The sequence below is a fragment of the Glossina fuscipes genome, unplaced genomic scaffold (assembly GCF_014805625.2).
Source record: "Glossina fuscipes isolate IAEA_lab_2018 unplaced genomic scaffold, Yale_Gfus_2 0, whole genome shotgun sequence".
Taxonomy (NCBI): Eukaryota; Metazoa; Arthropoda; class Insecta; order Diptera; family Glossinidae; genus Glossina; species Glossina fuscipes.
In genome coordinates, this window is record NW_023998414.1 from 6,866,601 (window position 1) to 6,891,240 (window position 24,640).

At 34.3% G+C, this 24,640-nt stretch overlaps 2 protein-coding genes across 5 annotated transcripts in view; both read left to right on the plus strand.

Annotated features, from left to right (window-relative positions):
• Positions 1-644, plus strand: part of LOC119641370 (gamma-aminobutyric acid receptor subunit beta-like) — an 11,839-nt gene extending 11,195 nt beyond the window's left edge. For 3 of the 4 annotated variants that reach the window (XM_038040004.1, XM_038039997.1, XM_038039988.1), the window contains one exon: positions 228-644. In XM_038040004.1, coding sequence (XP_037895932.1) covers positions 228-397 — 170 coding nt within the window. In that variant the 3' untranslated portion in view covers positions 398-644. The remainder of the gene's footprint in view (positions 1-227) is intronic. The other variant, XM_038039980.1, reaches the window with a different exon arrangement.
• Positions 645-6,406: 5,762 nt separating this feature from the next.
• Positions 6,407-22,075, plus strand: LOC119632441 (low-density lipoprotein receptor-related protein 4). Its single transcript, XM_038025354.1, has 15 exons — positions 6,407-8,068; positions 12,265-13,300; positions 13,382-13,835; positions 13,894-14,015; positions 14,079-14,270; positions 14,330-14,880; positions 14,942-16,072; positions 16,134-16,708; positions 16,773-17,423; positions 17,559-17,950; positions 18,020-18,145; positions 18,221-18,338; positions 18,830-19,313; positions 19,379-19,539; positions 21,874-22,075. Exons 1-15 carry the CDS (start codon positions 8,029-8,031, stop codon positions 22,003-22,005), a joined length of 6,165 nt encoding a protein of 2,054 aa, XP_037881282.1. The 5' UTR covers positions 6,407-8,028; the 3' UTR covers positions 22,006-22,075.
• The last annotated feature ends 2,565 nt before the right edge of the window (positions 22,076-24,640 follow it).

Here is a 24,640-nt window from a genome sequence, read left to right on the forward strand (position 1 = left end):
TCTCTCTCTCTCTCTCTCTCTCTCTCTCTCTCTCTCTCTCTCTCTCTTTCTCTCTCTCTCTCTATTATCACATTCAACTCCACTTCCTCTCCGCAGAGTAATGCTATATATTTTATGAATATTAACATAATTAGGAGAGAGAAACATACAACGATCACTGAATTTTCATTCTTGTCAACTCGTTGTTTCTACTATTTTCAAACTCTTTTAAACATTTCTCCTTCCAGGTCAAAAGCCTCGCGTACTGCATGCCCTTAAGAAAGGAGCTACAGCTATCAAGGCAACGATACCAAAAATTAAAGATGTCAATATAATTGATAAATACTCACGCATGGTGTTCCCCGTTAGCTTTTTAGCCTTTAACTTAGGCTATTGGCTCTTCTATATTCTAGAATGATAGCAAACGCTAACACTTCACACTTCCAAATAGGCTTAACCCTCAATAGTGTGTAGTGTAAAACATAACCTAAAATAAATTGAGAAAAATTTCAGATACCATACCATACCAATCCTACGACGTACAATCCAAACGGAAAATCAAAATATTCGACTCTCAAGCCCAACAAGCGGATAAAGTTAATAAAAAAAATTCACGTAACCTCTGAAACGGATAATAACAATAACAAGAAAAAGGAAATTACTTTAAATTGAATGGTAAAAGAAAAAAAAAATAAAAAAATTCGGATAATTGAAGAACGAAAGAAATTATTGAACCATTTAATAGGAAAATATTAAAAATATTAAATAAATAACTTCCAGCAGAATTCGTATAATCACACTTACGTACATTCTTCACTTCTTCTACATCGGGAAATTTTTTTTCAAGTCTAGATTACAAAACATAAAATTGGCCTATTTTGTTTGATCATTTTGCATTCATCAAAAAGTATTATTTGTAAATACTTCGGAGTTGTTGTTGCAATAATAGATCATCGCAAAGCCTATAATAAGATTCTGATTACGTTTCGAGCATTCGCAAGTAAGCATCAGTGAAGCACAAGGGTAGAATGTGAGATTGTTAATCAAGTTAATTGAAATCATTTGCTCATGAGTCTATCTTAAGTCCGTGTTAGTGTTGGATACATCAACAAGCTTAAAAATACGGTTAGCACAGATGGTGTAGGGTATAAATTTTTTCGCGCATAACATTCAGTTTTACATACTTTTTTCACGAAACGAAATTATAAATGTAAATGTAGTCTAAGTAGTGTTTTGCAATTTGCCAACTTTTCAAGCTGGAAAATGGATAGAGAAAACTAAATTAGTTTGGAGACTTTGCTGACATACTTCTGTTACAGCTTAATGATGGATTGAAAGAGTATTTAATCTGGCATTAATGATAGGAAACAAATGATAACTAAATCATATTGAGTTGAAATTTTGAAGAAACATTTATGAAATTCATATAAACTCTCCTGTAAAAACGATCTTTACTTTAGAGCACGTGAGCGACTGATAAGTTTTTATCCTAGCGGGTAAGAGCCTCAGATAATTCGTATTATTATTTGACTTTAAAATTTACAGAGAAATCTATCATGTTTTATTTATAGCCTATACTAGTAGTGTTACAGTCAATGTATTCTTATAATTATTGACTAATTTACCAAGTCGATGTATATGAAAAGTTGACAAAAATTAAGATGAATATACAAATTTTGCTTGGAAGCGAACAGAAAACTAATAATAATCGGAGAAACACTATGACATTGACTAATATTGACGTCGAAATGCGACATTTTTAGCACCAATTTGATATAACTAAATTTTGACTTAACCGCAATTAAACGCTGTACAAGTACAATTGAAAAAGGAAAAGAAAATACAACTAAAACATCAGAGACCAGTTTTTTCAAAAATATCCTTCCCAGAAAAAATTCAAAAAAAAAAAAAAAAAAACTTTTTAAAGGTAATTAAAAATAATTTTTTTTTTATTCAAAAAAAAAAAAAAAAAAAAAAAAAAGCTAAAACAAAACATTGTCACAAAAAGAAGAAAAAATTTAGTAGATAATCTGTTCATTGAGACAAAAAAACCTGAGCTAAAGTAATTCCATTAAATAAAAAAAAAAAAAAAAAAACTAAATAAATAATAATAAAAAAAAAGATTTTTTTTTTTTTAAGTTTTATTTTTATTTGCCGCATAAGACGTCTTTATATAAATATGGACAATGTAAGGGCCCATATATTGATAGGTACCTATGCTCCTGTCTATGCATACGTGCGTGCGTGCGTCTGTCTCGGCCCCTAAGGCTATGTATGTATACGTGTATTGTTAATTAATGTAGGAAATCTATCACAACACTTTTACTTTCCTTGCGATACAACGTTTTGCCTTTTTTGTTCCATCATCTCTCCATCTTTGTCTCTACTCTTCCGTTTATTTAAGCGAGCAACACGTTAATGTCAAATACATATAGCAAAAGTAACTCTCTAACTACTGGCTTTCTACTTCAATTCATTTCTCTTTTTATCTCTTTGTCCGTCTCTCTCTCTCTCTCTCTCTCTCTCTCTCTCTCTATCTATCTATCTATCTATCTCTTTCATTACCTCGTTCTCTCTTTCTTTATCTCATGCTTTTCCTCTCTCCCACCAGAAGTTTTTATTTAGTTTTTTGAAGAAAAAAACAAGTAAGAACGAAAAAGGTTCCCCTCTCAATCTATTCTCATTTAATGTTATTCAAAAGTGTGGGAGTTTAACGATAATAAATGCGCAGATGTATGTATGGTCCATCCAGATGTGTTTATGCTTTCAAATCATTGCGACATTTATTTCAATATTCTCTACAAGATTATCTCTATTCATCGTCCGATACATCGGCCGAAGTGTAATTGGAAAGCTCAACTCCTCTCTTCACAAACGTTACGATAGGCATTTTAGATAATGAATGATATTTGAAATAATATTTCATTTCTTAGCTCCAGCTTAGGTTTGTTTATACACTATGAATTACCTAGAAGTCCATTTATTCCGATTCTCGCTAAAGTTGTAGATTTATGCATCAGTATTGTCGTATCACGTTACCTATCTAAGACTCTCTCAGTTAACCAATCAGTTTAGTTGTTTTTGAATTCTTTTAAGGTTGCCAGGTGCATTGCATATGCCCAAAAAAAAAAGTTTTTAATAAGAAAATCGCGATTACTGATTTGATAATCCTTTCTGACCATCCCCGTGTCACACTTTGCTGATTGGTCAAATATAAGTAGAAAAAACAACAAAAAAAAAAAACAAAATATTATTTGTGACCGAAAGTTAAGTAAGTCAAGTAAGTTAAAAAAAAAAATTGACGTTCAGAGAGTTCCTAAGAAAGTGTCGTCGAAAAGCTAAACTCGTTTTTGAAAAACGATTTTTAGTTCCTCTAAATATAAAATGCACTGCAATGATCAATTCAAACGGTGGGAACGTCGGGCGGGGCGTACATGGAGCAGGGATGATCTCAATGAAAAGAAAGAACACACCATCACCATTTCCATAAATACATTCAAACTCCTTACGTTTTACATTAGTCGCAGAAGAGGGTCCATCAAAGATTCAAGACAATTATCTTCAAAGCATCTATGACATCTATTATCGAACTTAAGCAAACAAATCACTCGAAAAAGTAAAAAGGGCCATGCGTCGCCACCTATAGACGCGAAAGAAAATCTTTCTAAGGATTGTTGAAATAAATCCTAAGAAATCTTAAAAGTATTCAGAGATAATCGAAAAAAAGAGTTCAAGTTTTTTTAAATCGAAATCTTGAATTGTCTGACCTTGATGGATGGCAGTCTGTCATCTTCTAATATTTAATAACAGAAAACAAGTGCCTTTTCTTCCCATTTTCAATAGCAAGTTTATTATCCGAATTGTGAGAATTTCTAGCGAGCGTTAAGTTAACCAAGGAGTCAAGTAAGCTCGAGAGTTACTTTGCACGATTAATTTTGTGGATTTGATTGGAGCGAATCTAGCTCGTTGTAAAGATGAATCTGAAACTCATAAGGATAAGGACTTCGGAATCCACATAGCTTGATGAATTGCGTCAAGTTGATGTCCTTAGAAACCGCCTGCAGCCTTTTCATGCAGCCGATAGACTTTAGGACGTAAAGCAAACTGAACAAAAGTTAGTCGCTTTCGAAATACCTTCTTTGAAATATCTGGATATGTTACAGTTCGGTAGCTTTACAGGACCGGCATACTTATGAGCGGTAATGTTAAACACTATTAAATACGTTTTACCATCTTACGGTCGTTCATAGAAAAATAAGCTGAATCCGAAAAGTAGTTCGATTCGAAATATTTTCAACAGCGCCCGCCGTTGTCCCACAACACATCAGCGTACGAAATTTCGAGAAGGTATCACAAAAATTGTTGCCTGTCCGTTGGACGCAAGCCCACAAACAAGACGGACAGACAAGCTTATATCGATGTAAAAAAAGATTCTGAATCGATCGGTATAATAAAGAGTGGGTCTAACTCAGGACCTTCTGAGTGTTGCACAAACTTAATATCCCGATCGTACCACACGTGTAAGGTATAATTATCTATCAACTAAACATTGACTTTTTTTGCTCGAAAAAGAAGAAATAAAAGTTAATTTTAATCCCATTTTTTTTTTTTACTTCACCCGCTTTCTCTCCCTTATCTTTACTTAACTTTAAACTTTGAACACTTGCATTGCACGCCACAGTGCTTGTTAAATTGAACTTGTCTCTCAAGAATGGCAATTTTCCTCAATATTCAAACATATGCATAAGAGCCTCCTCACCTAAAAAAAGGGTAACAAAATACCCCTTTTAGGCTGTAACAGTCACTTCCCGCTGCGGGAATCGCACTAATTCTTGATCTCCCCTAAAACCAAGGAAACATTGATTTTCCATACTCTTGATTACCATAAGTACTTATTGGATGAAGCAATATCTTCAAGGCATGGCGCTTGCGGTAAGATATTCCATCGAAAAGTTTGCAATATTTTCGTAAGCAATTTAGTAAAATGTATTCGAACACAGTTGGCCTGAAGAATCATGTCATCAGGTTTATTTGCCTTTGGTACGTTCTATCATGTAATACAAATCCAATTTCCATTATTGCCACTTAGGAAGTCAACTAAAAAGTTCGAGGAACGAGCGCATCACTTGATCGCACCATTTTACCCAAACTCTTAAAAACATGAATGTTCGGCTTTCATCGAGCTATCGACATGAATTCTAATATATGTTCGCCGATACAATTAGCATTCGAAGCGAACAAGCGCAATTTTAACGGCTCCACCATCTTAAGTTAAAGCGGTTCGGACGAAACGATCAGTAACATCACAAGCATAGCTTGCAAATACTATACGTTAGCTAGAGACGGCATGTAGTAAAGTAATAAAGTAGCAGCACTTGCAGAAAATGCCGTTTCGGACGGTCGAACTTTTAAAAATTTAAATACCCTAAAGTATTATAATAATATTATTATTAATTTAGCCTGAGAAACAAATGCTAAGACTAAAGTCTTAAAGCAGTAGTGCATCTAAGGCTATCGGCTTTATTGAAACTTCTACTATACTTGAGATTTCAAGACCCGAGACCCCATTGAGCTGTTAGCCGAGACCCTTTGCCCAGTCGGCCACTCAAGCTGACATATCCTAAAGCAATATATATCGAGTGTATGGCAATCGCTTGTGCACATACTTTAAAGCTAGAATTCGTAGAAATTGTTTTTTTTCCTCCTTTATAGAAATAAAATATGTACCAGCACGAAATTAAATCCAATTCAATTCAATTTAATATCTAAGAATAGTTTTGCAAGATTTCTTTTTCAAAGTTTCAATTGAAAATTTGTTTTTTTATAAAGATTTTATGTGCGAGTGGCATGAAAGCGGCAATCATGTAATGGCGCTCCGAAACGCGCTTACCATTCAAATGTACGGAAAATTCTTCTTAATGAATGCACTAAATTATTATTATTCATGCATGCATATATATATATATATATATATATATATCATCTATATATACATATATGTATATATTTATATGTATATATACACATCAGCATTATGGACCAGCGAAAGAAAAGCTTTAGGAAAGCTTTATTCATCTACGAAATTTTCTCATTTTTTGTGACATTTGGCGAACGATATGCTTGTGCATGCAGTGATAAATGAACAAATGAAAGTTACAGCATCTGTACCTAAAAAAGTTCCGTATAAAAGCAAATAATTGTTATCTGCTCGTTACCAAAGACAGTAGCAAAAATCATATACGCATTAAAACGGAATTGTGTAAGAAAAAAAAAAAAAAAAAAAAAAAAAAAAAAAAAAGAACTCACTCCTCTGGAAAGGAGTAAAAAAATATTCAAATTTTAATATTTCCTTTTTACTTAGTAATAATTAATATTCATCATCAATTAATATTAATAATATTATTAAGATTTTTATATAAAGTAAAATAAAAAAAAAAACAAATTTTCAGTTAAACGAAGATTTATTGCAAAACGCAAAAAAAAAAAAACAAAAAACGAATACATTGTGAAGGGAAAAAGTTGTGCATATTGAAAAAAGAAAAAAAAAAAAAAAAACAACAGCTGCTCCTTACACGGCAACAGACTTAAAGCAAATTTTTTTTTTTTTTTGTTTATCATCCTAAGCTATAACTAATAGTACGTAAATATTTAATATTATCACAAGGAAAACATGTTTTTTTTTTTTTAAATTTGTTAATGTAAAAAAGAATTTTTCCACTAAAAAAAAAACCATAACAATATAAGTTGTGTGAATATATTGTGGGTTGTGTAAAAAAAAAAAAAAAAAAAAAAAATTGAACCTACACAGTGATGGGTTCGTATGAAAAAAGCACACGCCCTTAGATGTGCAGGAAGACATTTACAGCAGCGACAAATACAATATCGAGAACAACAATAACAACGACGGCGACAACGAAAATATTGTGCACACTCATAAACATAACATAAGGGCACAAACAAACGCGCGCACACGAACACACATACAAATATAAACACACGCGCGCATCAAATGTTCGCAGCTCTCACCTATACAAACAAATTGATATAGAACGAGATGAAAAAGGACTCAAGCTCTATGTAATGATGACGACCACGATGATAATGATGATGAGGATTAAAATGATGATGATAACAATAGTGATGATGATGATGATGATGATGATGATGATGATGATGATGATGATGGTATTCAACACAACCCTGAACGGTTCAAGTGAAATTTTGTTTCAATTATAAACAAAAGAACAAGCAAAATAAAATAAAAAAAAAAATTCAAATTTATTAAAACTAAATTTTAAGCAAAAAGCACAAAATAAATTTGATTTATTAAGAGAGAAGAAATTAATCCCAAATAAAATGTAGAGATTGAAGAAAATGCTGAAATGTGCATCGAAAGGAAAACGCAAAGCTCTCCAGCCAATCAAGCGTTAAAGAAAATGCAACAAATTGATGATAACATGGCCAAATAATTCTTCTTCATCTTAAATGCTGGAAATAAATTAACATAAATATATTTTGGATTTTGGAATTTTAAAGCTGCTGTTGTTGCCATTGCCGTTGCCGTTGCCGTGGCTCTTGCTTATGCTTTTCTGCTCCTCTTAGGCATCAATAATAGAGAATTTGTTGTTAGACTATAAATACATTACATTTAATTTCTACAACGCCCACGTAATCGTCTACGCAATCGTGTTTCGTGTGAAACAATTACCTTAACAAAAAAAAATTAAAAAAAAAAAATAAATAAAATAAAAAAACAATAAAACACAGAAAATACAATAAACACAAAAAAAAAAAAAAAATTCAAAAGGAAAAAAGGCAACAAAAAGAGAAAAGAAAGGCGAGGAATACATAAAAGCGTTAATACGCCAACGTTCAATTGCCAGTCCTACGCTTAATATCCCGATTAAATCCTTATATGACGCGTGCCGTAAAGCCCAGAAATCCAGAGCATCGCCGTTAACCATTCAATCAACTAATGCAACGTAACTGAGTCCCAAGTCCTGTAGCTCCCACAACAGGAAAGATATTTCATCTTAATTGAAGCAGAACATGTATAACTTGTTTGTTTTAGTGCTTTTCGTCCGTTTGGGTGAGTAAATAAAATACATTTTTTATTCGATTCGCTCGCATACACGAGTCTCAATAATTATTAAATATAAAAAACAATTTGTTTTATTTCGATTTTGACATTTGGGTATTTACTCTCAGTTCAACATCGTTAAGCATGTGATTATGAAAATTCTGCAAATACTAAAACCTTGTGTACTTGCTTAAAAGCATTTTATACCAGTCAAGCAACTGCATAAGCTTCATTTCTTGATAGAGAAATCAATTTCTAAAGGTCTCAAGTAACCATATATGGCAACGATTTTTTGAAATCTGCTATAGGTATAGATGTCTTTTGGCTTTTCAAGAATAAAACAAAATAATAATAAGAATATTTTCTCTAATACCGTTTTTTTTGTTTTCTGATTACATTAAACGTGAATGAGCATTAAACCGTGTAAAAAAAAACAAAACATTTAAAAAATATTTCTTAAAAATGTCATTAAAAAGTTCATGCATTTAGAATGAAGTTTTCGGCTACCCTTTAGAAGAAAGAGTGCATAAGCTTTATCTAAATAAAAAAAAAAAAACAAATATTTTCTATTACCAGATGAGTAGGATCCTTGCTGAATGACCGAATGAAAATAATGAATTCTGAAATTTAAATTCGCAGTAGTATCTGCACCGTGTATTGTCTTGTAATGTAGGTCGCGTAAGTGATCAACGCAAAAAAAAAAAATGCCATGTCCAAGTTCTAGTTATTCCTACTTGGAAACTTTAATGAAATCGTTGCGCTTGTTGTTGTTATGCGAAATTGTGTCTAATGATTTAAAAAAAAAACGAAAGGCTCCTCATTCCTTAAAGTTTAATTTCAGTTTCGATTAATTTAAAAACTTGGAGAAAGTATTTCGAAAACGTCGTTCTGTTATATATATATATATAACTGTTCTGTTATATAATATATATATATATATATAAACTACGTCGGTCCGTTTGAACATATTAAAAAATCCATTTATTTCTGACCAAAATGAATGAACAGATTAATCAAAGTCGTGTCCATTGCTGGGTACTACTTTTTCCCATCTCTCAGGCAATTTTCAAAATTCAGCTTGAAAAAATGTCTCGTCTTTTGACTTTGCCCCCTAAAAGAATCCATATTTGGCTATTGTCATAGGAATTGAATTATTATTCGAGCAGACAATAAATCATCTATTTAAGCTCGTGTTAATTGGCAAGAGTAATATCTGCTAATAACAGCAAGTAGGGAGGGTACATGCCGCTCTCGTTAGAAGTACAAACAATTCTTCGTGGAGTTTTCCTATCTAAAGCTAATTTACTTTATACTCAAACCTGGCGATATCATGACTTTTGGCATATCACGTCTATTTTTCATATCACTTTCTATTGATGGTTGTTATTATTTCTTAGTGATGGTTTCACTTGTGTGGAACACATCATAATACACCGGGCCCAACTGACTCCTCCATATGCGGTCGCCGTGGATATTCAACTTTACCATCAATGTTAATAGTTCACCTACTCTGTATTATGCTTCGGATGGCATAAAGCATCCACTCTTCATCACTGGCGAAAGACTTAAAAGCATTACTCTTCCAATTAAGCAGGGAAAGTAAAGTTTCCTATAAATGGATGCTTTTTTTGGCACAGAACTACACATCTATTTAGAGCTGAAAGAAACTATGTTGTATACACTCTGATGTGATAATTTATACAGTTTGGTTTAGCTTACAGACAGGACTTTCAAATAAAAAACTCACAGTTCTATTCCATGCCCAATAGTGCTGTTTACACTTCGTCCTAGAAAGCAGGCGGAATTTCTTTGTACACACAAGAGATCTTTTATGTTTAAAAATCGAGTCAAGCTCTATCAGATCATTATTCTTATGCAGGAAAGATATTCAAAAGACTTTTCGTGCTATACAAATACTTTCTAGCAAAAGTTTGATAGAGCCGGCTGGTAGATGCTATCAGTGTTAAGAAAGGAAGTATCCATCACGAAACAATGTCAAGTACAAGCTCAGAGCCTATCTACACTAATACGAAGTGTTCTCCCCCGCAGTCGGTATTAATGCTAAAACGTACTCACGAAAATGTGTGTCTTAAACAAAGAAACGTAGAGGAATGGAAGTGAAGAAGAGTAGCCTTAAATGTTTAACATTTTCTTCCATTTTCGTGAACTTAAATTCGAAAATCGTTTCGATCATTTCTTACGTGCACTCACATTAACGAAACCTTATGCTTTTCAATTATTTCCTTTAATTACATTAATGCCCTTCGAGAACGCTATGCTACGTGAAAATGGACCGTTGATACGTTGAATTTTAGCGTAATTAGGACTATTTCTGTAAATACATTATTTTCTACTTGCAATACAAACAAAATACAAGTTGTAAAATTATGCTGTTAAGGTTACACATGTACCGTTATAGGTGCACGTCTCATTGTTACATCGCAATAAAATGGTAACAGCCGATATTAATCGTTAGTCCTTAATATCCGAATCTAAAAAGTTAAGCTTCGCGTATAAATTTTGGCATTTTAGCGTGTACTGAAAACGGTACACATGGAAAAATACTTGTTAAAATAGTGTACGACCAAGCCAGGAGTGGCTATTTTAAAAAATTTTGCGAACGAAAAGCGTTCGAATCAATTTCGACAATAGTATTGTAAATAAACCGTCAGTTTCATGCTTTGTAAACTACCCGGTACTACCTTTTGGAAGCAATAGGTACCTTTGTTTTCTTTTCTTTTTTCTTTTTTTTTTTTGGTATTTCTCCGTTCTCTCAATTTTATGGGCGTGCAATAATTATAATATAGATAATACTCGAGATGGGAGAGCGTTTATAATTATAATTATTGAAATGAAAAATCTTAAAAGTCAGATAACATACAATGCGAAGAATTCGAAGAATTTTCACTGACTTTTTTTGTATTGTTTTGTTTTTGCTTAATCATACAAGAGCAAAGAACGAAAACAGGTCACTTTACCAATGCCAAATGAAAACTCAATAATATCATAATGTTCGTTCAAAGCATCCATAACTAAAGAAGCAAGAATACAAATAAGAAGTGAGAGCAAATATTTGAAAAAGGAAAAAAAGAAAAGAAAAAGAAGAAACCATTTAATAGTGTATGATGGCGGTACATTTATTTGTGAATCAAATAAAGTAGGTTTACGTATGTGTTTGTATGCGCATAAGCTTTTAGGTACGATAAATACAATTTACGAACGGCGGCCTTGTCCTTGGCATCCTCTCATCGCAACGAATTGTGCAAAAAGCAACTTATTTCAAGCCGATGACAAGCGAACAGTGTTACGATAAACAGACGATGCATTCATTCACAAATGCAGAGAAAAATCCCTTAAGATAAATAGAGAATGAGAGAGTGAGCCGAAAAGTGTGAGAGAGAGTAAGAGAGAGAGAGAGAGAGAGGGAGAGAGAGAGAGAGAGAAAATGGGAATGGAAAATATTTTGGCACAAAATTTTCTTATATTTTATCTTCGACCGCAAATACTTGGAAGAGATTGCCTCGTTTCAATTTCATTATTGTAAAATGTCAGATTAAAAAAAACTTCATAATATGTTAAGGATTTAAAAGAACTCCCAGTTAATTTTTAAATCTCTTACAGAGATTCACTCCGCATTATCGTTTAGTTTCTCAAGCCGAAAAGCTTCTCAAATCAATTTATGAATTAAAAAGCTTTACACTCACTCATCATCAAACATCGCCGTCAAAACTACGACAATAATTTTAATTTATGTAAGAATTTTTATTATACAAATATAGTCGGTAAAATCTGTTTAAACTATTATTGTAGAAAAAAAAAATTGTCGAAAAATTTTTTCAAAAAATCTTTTAAAATCAAGAAAGCAAAAGCTCTATTGAATTTGACGCAAGCGCATCGCATTCAGCAACATTATGAATGAGATTTCAATGAATAAGAGTCTGCAGGTCTATGTATGAATTGTATGAAGCTTTCGATTTCATCTCTCAGCCTAAGAACTATTGATAGTTTTTGAAGTTGTGCTCTTTATAACCGACGAATAAGCAAACTACTTACTTTTTACGAAAACGTAACCTTTACTTACCGCGAATTCATTCATACAAAACTTCGACATACTCCCTTCTATGTTCCTTCAATAGGAGTTTGAGCTTTTCTTTCATCTTTTCATTTTTTTCGTGTTTTTTTTTTTGGTTTCTTTTTTTTTACAGTTCATGGTGATTATGGCTATCCCACAACTACTTGGCACGGTTTAACGGATTTGGAGTCAAAGGCAGAGTATGGCAGTGCCTCCAAACAATTGTTGATTCCGAATCATGTACGTGATTATGTAGGATTTTATCATCAACGACAAGAACATTTGAAGCCTCAGTTACGTTCGGCGGGAGGTCTTACGAAAGGATTTCACACTTCATCACCGAAATCCGGTGACTCTGATAAATATCATGAAAGTGAAGATCATGCCAACTATGATGACTACGTTATACATCCATCCGATAGTCCTTCTCATGACATATCTGACGATGATTACTTTGTTCCGGAGCTTTCGCATTATCCTCATGAAATCTTTACTACAGAACCCTTGCAGCAGCAAACGTCACATGAAGTAGGGCAAGGATTTAATGCGGGTGAATCGGCACGACATCGTGATGTTGGGGCTCGAAGTGGTAGCCGTACTGATTTGTATGGGGTGAGAGAATCGGGTGATCGCCGCGAAATGACTCGTGGTCGCGAGGGTTACATGAATATGTTGCACACGAAACAAAAAGTATTTCGTCCCCACGTTTCTCTTGTTCACGACGAAACTCGTCTAGCCAGTCCTAATGATGGTTATCGTCGCGATTGTCCTAATATTTGCGGTGAAATGCAATGGCAATGTGCTACTAAATGCAATTGCATACACGCGAACGAGCGTTGTGATAAAGAACCCCAATGCGAAGATGGTTCCGATGAATACGATTGTGATGTTGTGGGTGACATGATGTCAAAATTGCAAAGAGAATGTGAACAGACCGGCATGCATGTAATGTGCCCTAAAACATATCGTTGCATTAACAAAGAATGGTTGTGCGATGGTGATGATGATTGCGGTGATTATTCAGACGAAACGCATTGTGGCGAACGCATTAATTGCACGGAGGACCAATTTGAATGTGCCAATGGTTTCTGCATACCCAAACAATGGTTGTGTGATGGTGAAAATGATTGTAAAGATTTCTCGGATGAAGGGCATTGTAATCGAACAAGGTAAGTGTTCCTCTCATTTTCTCGCTTTGATCTTTGACCATGTGCTCGAGGTAAAGAAAATTTTATATTTATATTTTCAAGCTGCTCGAATGAACATTTCACGTGTAACGATGGGTATTGTGTTTCTATTGCATTTCGTTGCGACGGCGAACGGGATTGCAATGACAATTCTGATGAATATAAATGTCCTGCAGTAATTAATAGCTGTCCCGAAGGAGAATTTAAATGTCGCGGAGGATTAGGCGGTGCTGGCGGGCCTAGCGGGCAATGCGTGCTAAATCGTTTTCTTTGTGATGGTGATAACGATTGCGGAGATTGGAGTGACGAAGAAAATTGTCCCCAAAAACCATCCCAGTGCACGTCTGGCGAATTAAAATGTGCCGATGGCACTTGTATTCCCAAGCGTTGGAAATGTGATAAAGAACAAGATTGTGATGGCGGTGAAGACGAACACGACTGCGGCAACATGAATTCTAGTTTACATTCTAGTTGTGGTACCGATGAATTCACCTGTAACAACGGCCGCTGCATATTAGTAAGAGACATTTACAGCATTCTCTGTTACGAATTTATGGAATTTAAACTTTTTTCAGCGAACTTGGCTTTGCGATGGTTATCCTGACTGCTCGTCAGCAGAAGATGAAGTTGAGTGCCATCTGCAATGTGAATCAGGACAATTTTTATGCCCCGCTAAAAAGAACATAACAAATTTGAAGTAAGCTTAAAATCTTATAAGCAGATCTGAAGAACGAAATTTTTATGTCTTTTGTATACGTAGAATATGCGTGCATCAGAAACATGTATGCGACGGCCAAAATGATTGCCCTTTCGGTGAAGACGAGGTTAATTGCCCACATTATCGCGATTGCGAATCAGATGCCAAATGTGAGCAGTTGTGTATAACTACGGCTAAAGGTCGAAAAGAGTGTGCGTGTCGCCTGGGATTTCTCATGCACCAAAATAAGCAAAAGTAGGCCAATTATTTAAGATGTCTTACGTGGGATTGTAAAACTCTCTATTATTTTCCAGTTGCACTGACATTGACGAATGTCAATACCTTAGCAGCCCTGTGTGCTCCCAAAAATGTGAAAACACTTATGGTTCATTTGTATGCTCATGCGAAAGAGGCTATGTTCTACGTCCTGACCTTAGAACCTGTAAAGCTTTAGGAGGAGCCATGACTCTAATTGTGGCTAACCGATGGGATATTAGGCGAGTCACTCTCAGCAACAATCGATATGCGGCATTGGTTAAAGGTCTACATAATGCCATCGCTTTGGATTATCACTTCAAGAAAGGCATACTCTTCTGGTCTGATGTGTCCACCGATGTTATTAAAACCGTTTATATGAATGGTACTCGAGTAAGGGATGTAATCAAATGGGGTCTGGAGGCACCGGGAGGTGTTGCCGTCGATTGGATTCATGATTTGCTATTTTGGACAGACTCAGGTACAAGACGCGTTGAAGTCTCGAACTTTCAGGGCAATTTAAGATCCGTGATAGTTTCGAATGATTTGGATAAGCCCAGGGCCATTGTGGTCCATCCCGGAGAAGCCATGGTATTTTGGACAGATTGGGGTTAGTATACATATTAAGTTTTTTTTTCGCTCAAACTGTATTAAAAACTTCTTTCTCTCAGGTCCCAATCCAAAAATTGAACGAGCTTACATGGATGGTTCACAACGGCAAATCATTATTAATAAAGGCGTTACTTGGCCGAACGGATTAGCTATTGATTATCCTAGCAATAAACTGTATTGGGCCGATGCAAAACAGCATGCCATTGAATGCTCAAATTTTGATGGATCGGAAAGAATAAAAATTTTAAGCACCCACCTACCACATCCTTTCGCTATAACAATTTTTGAGGATACCATGTATTGGACAGATTGGAATACGAAGACTGTGTCGGCGGCTAATAAAATTACTGGTAAGGGATTTCGCTCAGTTCATGAGAATTTCCATTTTCCCATGGATATCCATGCTTACCACCCCGCTCGACAACCTGAATATCCTGACCGGTGTCAAAAGGATCGACGCGGCTTGAGAGGCGGTTGCTCACATTTTTGTTTACCGAATAAAAATTCCCGACGCTGTGGTTGTCCTATTGGTTTGAGTTTAAAAGACGACGGCAAAACATGTAAAAGCGTTCCTGAAAAACTGGTATTGGTCGCCCGGCGTAAAGATATACGCCTTAGGCAGATCCATGCTAAATCTTCCACTTATAACGATGTTGATATGATTATTCCTTTGGATAATCTTAAACATGCGGTAGCCTTAGATTGGACCAGTGATAGTGACACTATTTATTGGACGGATGTCGAGAAAAGCTCAATTAATAAAGCGTATTTGAATGGCAGCCACCAACAAAAAGTTATACATTCAAACCTGGTATCACCTGCTGGCTTAGCTTTAGATTGGTTGACTGATAAGTTATATTGGACAGATCCTTCAACCAATCGTATAGAAGTGGCCACTAGTAACGGGAAAATTCGTACATTGTTGATTTGGGATCTTCTCGATAAACCGCGAGATATTGTTGTTAATCCCATTGAAGGCCTTATGTTCTGGTCCGATTGGGGTGATCGGCCAATGATAGAATGCGCTCATATGGATGGAAAAAAACGTCGCGTAGTCACGTCTGAAAATCTAAAATGGCCAAATGGTTTAGCGATAGACTACGAACAACAGAGATTATACTTTGTAGACGGAGGCACCAAATCTCTCGAATACATGAATTTTGACGGCAGTGAACGAAAAACTTTGCTGGGTAAGTAATGTATATTGCTATTAATGTCGTATAACGAAAAACAATAGATTTTTCTTTGAAGGCGGCCTAGGCCACCCATTTGGCTTGGACGTTAGCGAAAGTCGCGTGTATTGGACGGACTGGGATATAAAGGCTGCTTTAAGTGCCGACAAACAAACCGGCAAAAATATGACAACCGTAATAGCGAATTCCAGTGACTTAATGGACATAAGTGTTTTCCATAGATACCGTAAAAGAATATCTCATGCATGTTCAAACGATAACGGCGGCTGTTCCCATTTGTGTCTTTTAAATCCTATCAGTTATTCGTGCGCTTGTCCGGTAGGTATAACAATACAACCAGATAATAGAACATGCTCTTCGGGTCCCAGCAAGTACATAATATTCGCCCACCGCGTTGATATACGTCAGATTTCCATGGATTTTGATCATTTGATTGATGTAGTATTACCATTACCACCAATTTCAAATGCGGTGGCCTTAGATGTTGATCGGAAGACGGGACAGATCTATTGGAGTGACATTGTTGACAGTCTCATTATGAGTTCTAGTCCAGATGGTTTAAATGTTAATCGCATTATTTATGAAAGTTTGGATAGTCCCGATGGTTTGGTGATAGACTCTGTCGGACGTACGGTAAATTAAGAATCAATGGTTGTTTGAAAGAAAACTCTCTTATTAAATATATTTGTCTATGCAGTTATATTGGGCTGACGCTGGCCGTCATACCGTAGAAGTAGCTACGTTAGATGGAAAATATCGCCATCTTATAGCCTGGAAGGACTTAGAATCCCCACGTGGCTTGGCCTTGGATTACGAAGCCGGTTTTCTCTTTTGGACAGATTGGGGTCATTATCGTAAAATTGAACGCGCCCATATGGACGGTGAGAACCGGCAACGTATTGTGACTTCAAATTTGCTTTGGCCAAACGGTCTCTCGTTAGATTTGAAGGCGAAACGCATCTACTGGGTGGATGCTAAACTAAAGGTTATCGATTCATGCGACTATGAAGGCAATCAACGTAAATTAATTATGTCCGCTCTACATCATCCTTACGCTTTGGCTTTAACTGATGAGTTCATTTACTGGACTGATTGGAAATCCAAAGCACTGCATATGGCTGATCGCAATAATGTCTCAGACAAACGAGACGTTATGACAAATATCGATGGCTTAATGGACATTAAGGTAATCAGTACCAATGAAAAATTACCCAGCAACGTTTGCGGTGAAAATAATGGCGGCTGTTCCCAACTTTGCCTCCGTAATCCGTCGGGTTACACATGCAAATGCGGTATTGGTCTTAAACTAATCAACGGTAATTCAACCGAATGTGAATATTTACCTGAGGTAAGATTTCAAGCTAAAAATGTAAAAGCGATCTGGAAGTCCAGGTTTAAACCATAAAAGTTTTCCTTTCTTTAGAAATTATTTTACTTTTAACAAAAATGTTAACAGCAGACTTGATTTACTCTATATATATAGGATTACTTGTTGATTGCATTGCGCTCTGGCATCGGATTGATTTCGTTAACTACCCCAGATTTAATGGATGTTGTTTTACCAATTCCCGGCGTTCATGGTGTAGTAGTTCTCGATTACCATTATCGAAGAAATTGGCTTTATATAGCCGATGTCAATTTAGATATAATACGGCGTGTTAACTTGAAAAATTTAACTGAAAGTAAAGTTATCGTTAACACTCAACTTGCCACTCCGAATGGCATATCGGTGGATTGGATAGCCGATAATATTTATTGGTCGGATAGTGATCATCGTATTATTGAGGTGTCGCGTTTAGATGGATGCTGCCGCAAAAGCATCCTTTCAGACGATATGGGTGATCCGCGCTCTTTAATCGTACACCCTAAACGGGGGTAAGCTCCAACATATCAAAATATATGAAACTGAATTCATTATTGCTATGAATGTTGTCGTTACTATAGTTACTTATTCTGGTCGGATTGGGATACACCGTCGAGAATAGAACGCTGCTTATTGGATGGTTCGAATCGTACTATCTTGGTGGGAAATAATTTAGGATTCCCTACTGGATTAACAATTGATTTTGAGTAAATTTCGATTCACTATTCACGTATATGATAGTTTAAAGACATAAACTTAGTAAAATTCATCTGGAATTTCAGAAATCGTCGCCTACTCTGGGCTGATGCGTTAGAAGACAACATTGGCCAAGTGGATTTCAATGGTAAACGCCGAACTGTTATTATACCCTATGCAAGCCATCCATTCGGCTTAACTATGGTGAGGCAAATATTTAATGTTCATTTTTAATAAATATATTATTATACCCTTTGAGCCCTTTACTATGTATGTCATCAGAGAATGAAAAGGTGTTCCTTTTATCTAAGATCTAAGTATAAGTCTTACATTTCTCAAAACATATGCACTTTTTATATACCCATCTATTTTAAAGAAGCCTAGTAGGAAATTAATTGAACATGTCGTAAGACGGGCCCGCGAATAGCTACAACATCTGTCACATGTCCATTAATATAAAGATTTTTTATATCCAGGATTCATTTGATATATGAACGCACTTAAAAAGAACCTATGAACGAAATTTGCATATGTTCTGTTCAAAGGGTCCATATCATGTATTAAAAATGAGAATACAACTTTTCTATTTATTTTATTTATTTATTTGATCTGTACTGATACTGTGCTTAAAAACACGAATTACGAAAAAAATGTATTTGTTTTTTTTTTTAAATCTTAATTTTCTCTCCGCTCAGTTCGAAAATAGTATATTCTGGACGGACTGGTACAATAAATCGGTATATCGCGCATACCGTAAAGGACGTTCGTTTAGTCAGCCGGTCGAAATTCGAGATTCTTTAAGCGGTGCTCTTGATATACGTGCCGTTTCGTTGAAACGGCAACTACAAGAGTGGAATCAATGTAGTCAGGATAATGGAGGTTGCTCACATTTATGTTTATTTAGAGGCTTAGACTATGTATGCGCTTGTCCCGATCAAATCGATCTTTCGCGCGAATGTTCAACGACTCCTAAGTTTTATGTGCCGCCACAGCAACGATTAGACGAAAACTTGGCCGATTATACCGATGAAGTTACTGAAAGTGATAACACTATGCTAACAGAAGATGACTTCGGCGATGATTATCGCGTTAAGAAGTCCAGCCGACGCGAAACCCTTATATTGATAGCAATCGGTATCGTCATCATTTTACTCGTAATAAGTGTAACGGCTATAATATGTAAGTTACGAAATCGTGAAATCGTTATGATATATATAAATATGAAATAAAACTTTTTATCACAGATTTAGTTCACAATTCCAAGCGTACTAAAAGCAAACGTCACAAGCGAGGAGGCTCTAGTCGATCAGTCCTAACTTTCTCAAATCCCAATTACAATGTAGACGGCACGCCTATAGAACCCAAAACCACAATATGGAAACGTTTTAAAAGTGATCGAATCCATGTAAGTGTGTGTGTGTGTGTGTGGGTGAGTGTAGTAAATATTTGGTTTCTAAAAATGTCATGCCATGTTTGGTCTGAAAAATTGCGAATGTTGGTTAAATCTCTTCCCGATATGAAAACATTAATTTGAATCCTCTCGAAGATCTAAGAAATCACGTAAAAAGTACATTAACTTGGCACGAATCTGAAATTCAAAAATGAATAAAATTATTCATATAACACTGTGGTCAATCATTCCCGGGACACAAATATAGATGTCGCTTTAAACAGGATAGTGTCATATAATTCCTGTGAATGGCACATAGCTTTTGTTTTTAACAAAAATCGATATTATTTCAAGAGTGTGTAATATACTATCTCGGGCAATAATTCCCAGGACTCACACCTAGATATTATTTCAAACAAAAATCGATATTATTTTACGAAAGAAAGTGTCAACCCTCAAGCGATTTTATGTTGTTTCTATTATTCGCAAATTACAACAGGTTGAGTGTATTATTCTCCGAACTTTATTTTCGAATTGTTGTATTGATTACATATTGCTTTTGGATGCGAGAAAATAGCGTTAAAATTTAGCATTGGCTTAATAAGTCTTATGAGAACTCTTCCCCGCTTGTTGATTTTACACTACATCTTAACCGGATACCATCGATAATGCTGAATGCGAAAGACGCCAAAAAGAGGTCATTACTATACAATATATCGAGAAAAAAAAACCTCTTGAAAAATTTCTGTACTTATAAAAGAGTAACGGATTTAGTTGACCATACCATCAATTCACAAGTCAAGGGCGAAAATTGCACAACAGCATGAATTAAAGTTTGATTTGCTGCCAACTTGCGGCATTACCTCCTAGCTGTTATTGGATGTTTGTAAATCTAAAAAGGATGTATTCTAGGAAATAGGGAAAAAGTGCCTAAAACTGATTTTGAGACTCCTGACAAATCGACCTTTGAAAAAGGCATTAAAATGCAGAATTTGCATTTTGCACAAACTATATCTTCTTTCGTACTTAATCGCATTCGCCGAAGTATTATTTTGGTCCTACGTGTCAGATGCTAGAAAGTCTAAGCATAGCAGAGAGCTAGCTATATATTCTCACCAGGATTGTTCTGTTCATTACAAAAAATACAAGTATTTCCGTTTGTTTTTTTGAGGTTACGTCATGCGATTTATTTGAAATTATTTTACGAATTCAAGTTGTGCCAGTCGACTATAAATAAATTTTAACTTTTTATGGAAATTCTTACCCATAGTCCACCCTCTACTTCTGCTAGAGAAAATTTACGCTTACAACGAACGTCCCGCTTAGCAGGCAATTGCAATAGTTTAAGGACTCCTTGAAGAAAGAGACGATTTTTTAGTTAAGGTAACACACAACGAAGATGGAATTACACTAGGACTGTTCATTAGTAGTCAAGCTTCCTCACGACTATTTTTTTAGTGGCAACAGCTTATAGTATATAATATTAACCGGGAACGTTTGTCAACTTTTTTAGTTGTCATTTTAAAAAACACGAGTTTTATTTTTAATAAGATATACTTTATTAGCCACAATTTCGATAAGCAGAGACTTTATATATCTACGTCGTCCAAAAGTAACCGTTTTCAAAAATAAAGCACGCAAAGTTTATTATGAGTACATATAATAAACACAAAGCCACATTTCCGGGTGTTTGCTAAGGTCATCAAACAAAAAAAAAAAAAAACTTTCATAGAAACACATTTTTTGAACAGCACTTCCTTGGGCGTACCATTAACTCAAATCAATTTTGAACCAATCGACGTCAAATTTAGACAGTTTCTTCATTAACTCATCCTCCAGCGTACCACAAAACACAAACAAAAACATTCTAGTGGGGCACGTCCTACCATTGAATATTCTACGCCGTCCGACACCCTGCTCATACATCAACTCTTCAAAATACGATGTTATATGGTAAGTGGTCAATGTAGTAAATTTCATCAAAATACCTCAAAAATTGTGACCTGCAACTTGAATATAATAATACATGAACCGATCTTGAATATAATAGTACATGAACCGATATCAGACGTATCGACTGACAGACAAGCTTAGATCGATTCAAAAAATGATTCTGAATCGATCGGTATAATGAAAGATGAGCGAATCTCAAGCCCATCTGATTAGTACTTACGTCTATACAAGCCTAATATACGCTGTAGCACACACGTTATGAGGGATATAAAAAAGAAAGAATTTTTAGACCGCTTTTGAAAGAATTGCTTTCTAGCTAATGCTTATCCAAGCAAAAAAATCTTCTCTAAATAAAACCACATGGTTATTTTTTTTTTTAATTTTACTTTTTTTTAGGAACGTGTCTATGAAGAACGTAGTCTAACTACAGAAACAGCCTCATCCAGTTTATTTGTACCGACACCTTCGCCCGCAACTTCACCATCCGTCAAGAAAATACAACTTTCAACACTCTCTACAATTGCATAAAAGAATTTTATTAATTAACATAATTTTTTCAAGAACGATAACAACAACAACAACAAGAATTCCTATAAACTAAAATTAAAAACAAAAAAAATATTTAAAAAAATACAATAACAAGTAAATAAAAATCATAATGAAAAACGTATCTCTCGGTGTAAAGATCAAATAATTGTAATTTCATAAACTTAAAGTTACTGTAATCTATGACAACAAAAATAACAACAACTTAATTTTTATATATATAAATATACATATATAAATATATTTATATGTATATATGTATATATAAAACTAAATCTTCCTAATACCAGATATACATAAATAATCGATAGTAGCCGACCTAACAACGGCGGCCCCAGTGTATATAAACGTCAGCTGAGACGAATCACTAACAATGAGTTAAACGGTTGTTTTAACAAAATAATTTGCTAATTATTTTATATAATATATATATATATATATATATATATATATATATGAAATAATATATATTTTACTTTTAAACATTTTTTTTATTCAAAAACTTTTATTTTTCTTATGTAAATAAGTTAAAAAAAAAAATTATTTGCCTTTGCAAATAAAAAAAAACTCGTGAATTCTTTGTGAGTGCCAAATAATAATATATATAAATATATGAATTCATTAGCAATTAAAAAAAAAAAAAAATCCCAAAAATAATTAAACAAGCAATTGGATTAAAGAAAAAAACAATTTTTTTAATAATAAAATTTGTAAAAAAAAAATGGAAAAAAGAAGAGTAAAGAAAAAAAAAAAAAAATTAGTTTCTAAAATATTAAAACTTCTTATGTAAATATGTTTATTTCTATTAGTGTACATTTTTATATATATACATATACATATATATATATATATATATATATATATGTAAGAATATTTTTTTATAAAATCCTCAAATCCAAACGTCCCTATCCATTTATCAAAAAGCATTATATAACTAGAAAAAGTTGTTGATATATAAACAAAAACCAAAAATCATATATTTGAGCAAGACATACCCAACTAAACAAATATGTAATGCGTTGCTTAATAAAAAGAAGCACATATAAGCACGCGCACATACATATACATACACGAACTAATCGTTACGTGAACAAACAGATCCAACTGTATACACACACATGCACACACCATAAAAATGCAAAGAAAATCCGTGAAACACGGGAATATAACTGCGTGTATGCATATGTGTGACAACAACAGGTAACAAATAACGAAAAATCAAAACTTTATTAATGAAAACAACAAAATATTTATTTAAACAAATACACACACAAAAGCATTATGTAAAAACAAGAAAAGAAAAAGTTTTTACTCACAAGTTTCCATAAATCCATATATATATAAATAAAGTATATAATCGATGGTTGTACGCATATTAAGAGAATTTATATAAAACGTGACAATATTTAGGGCTCAGATATTGTTACGTTTTGTTATATGTAAAGGTAAAAAAAAAAAAAAGCACAGCCATACTCAGACTTTCTCTTACGCCATCCAACTGAACTAAATAGGAACTTAAATACGAATAACTTTGGATTTGAAATAACTGATCGAACATCAATTAGTTATACGGCCTTATTGAAATCTGAATAGAATTTTTACCGGATTAACAATAAGAGCAGTTAAGATCAAACCAGTAATGTTTTGTAAAGAAAGTAAGTTTGCAATATAGCTCTGTATCTCGCCTCTTCTCTCTTTCTCTCTCTCTCTCTCTCTCTCTCTCTCTCTCTCTCTCTCTGTCTCTTGCATTCAATGTTCATGTCTGTCTTTCTTCCTCCCTCCCTCTCTCTCTCTCTCTCTCTCTCGCGCTCTGCCCCTTTCAGTCGTCGTGATCAGAATAAGTCTTTTTACATTACAAACATTAAAATATGTCGCCCGATCGTTTGTGATGTTTTTAAGGAAATCGCCAGGCTGAAGAATTTGTGAAATTGTACGAATTTTAGTTTCAAAAAACTTAAGATTCGTTTATAGACATGCCTTAAAGGAGCTAAGATTGAAAAACAATAAATTTTTTTTTTTTTTAGATAACGTAAGACTTATGATATATGTCTATCTAATTGTAAACGTATATTACGTGCATTATAGCCATCAAAAATGTTGATACTAAAATATTATCGATTGGTCGACATTTTTTTTGTCCCAAAATAATTTACATTTCCCCATTGATAACTTGACATTTGAAAACATGCAAAGTCGAAAAATGAGCTATAGAAAGAGTTGCGAATAATATACCTTAGATCCGATGTCGAAAACTGGATTTCAAATATTCACTGCACTTGCGCAAAAGTATTGGATGAAACTTGTTGACAAGAGTTAACGCCAATCAATCTAAAAACGTCATAAATAATTAAGATTCCTTTGTAAGCGAAAGATAATCTCTAACCATAATGGTTACAAAAGTTTCGCATCTCTGTTACGCCAATTTTCTACCGGCCATGGTACAATAGGATTAAGATTTGTCCAGCCGTTACTGTTACTTACGTACTCATCAAAGAGAGACGTGTAAGGTGTAGTGTGTGAAAACCTCGCCAGATTATGAACTAGGAAAACCTGTTAATTATATACTTTACTTATGGTATGCGGTGTACAAAGTTTACGCCGATGTATATGAATAATA

Bases quoted from the DNA above. Each gene is read 5' to 3' on its own strand.
- LOC119632441 (XM_038025354.1), top strand. From the start codon at position 8,029: ATGTATAACTTGTTTGTTTTAGTGCTTTTCGTCCGTTTGG. The intron at 14,271-14,329 runs GTAGGCCAATTA...ATTATTTTCCAG, and splicing joins ATGCACCAAAATAAGCAAAA to TTGCACTGACATTGACGAAT. The intron at 17,951-18,019 runs GTAAGCTCCAAC...TCGTTACTATAG, and splicing joins ATCGTACACCCTAAACGGGG to TTACTTATTCTGGTCGGATT.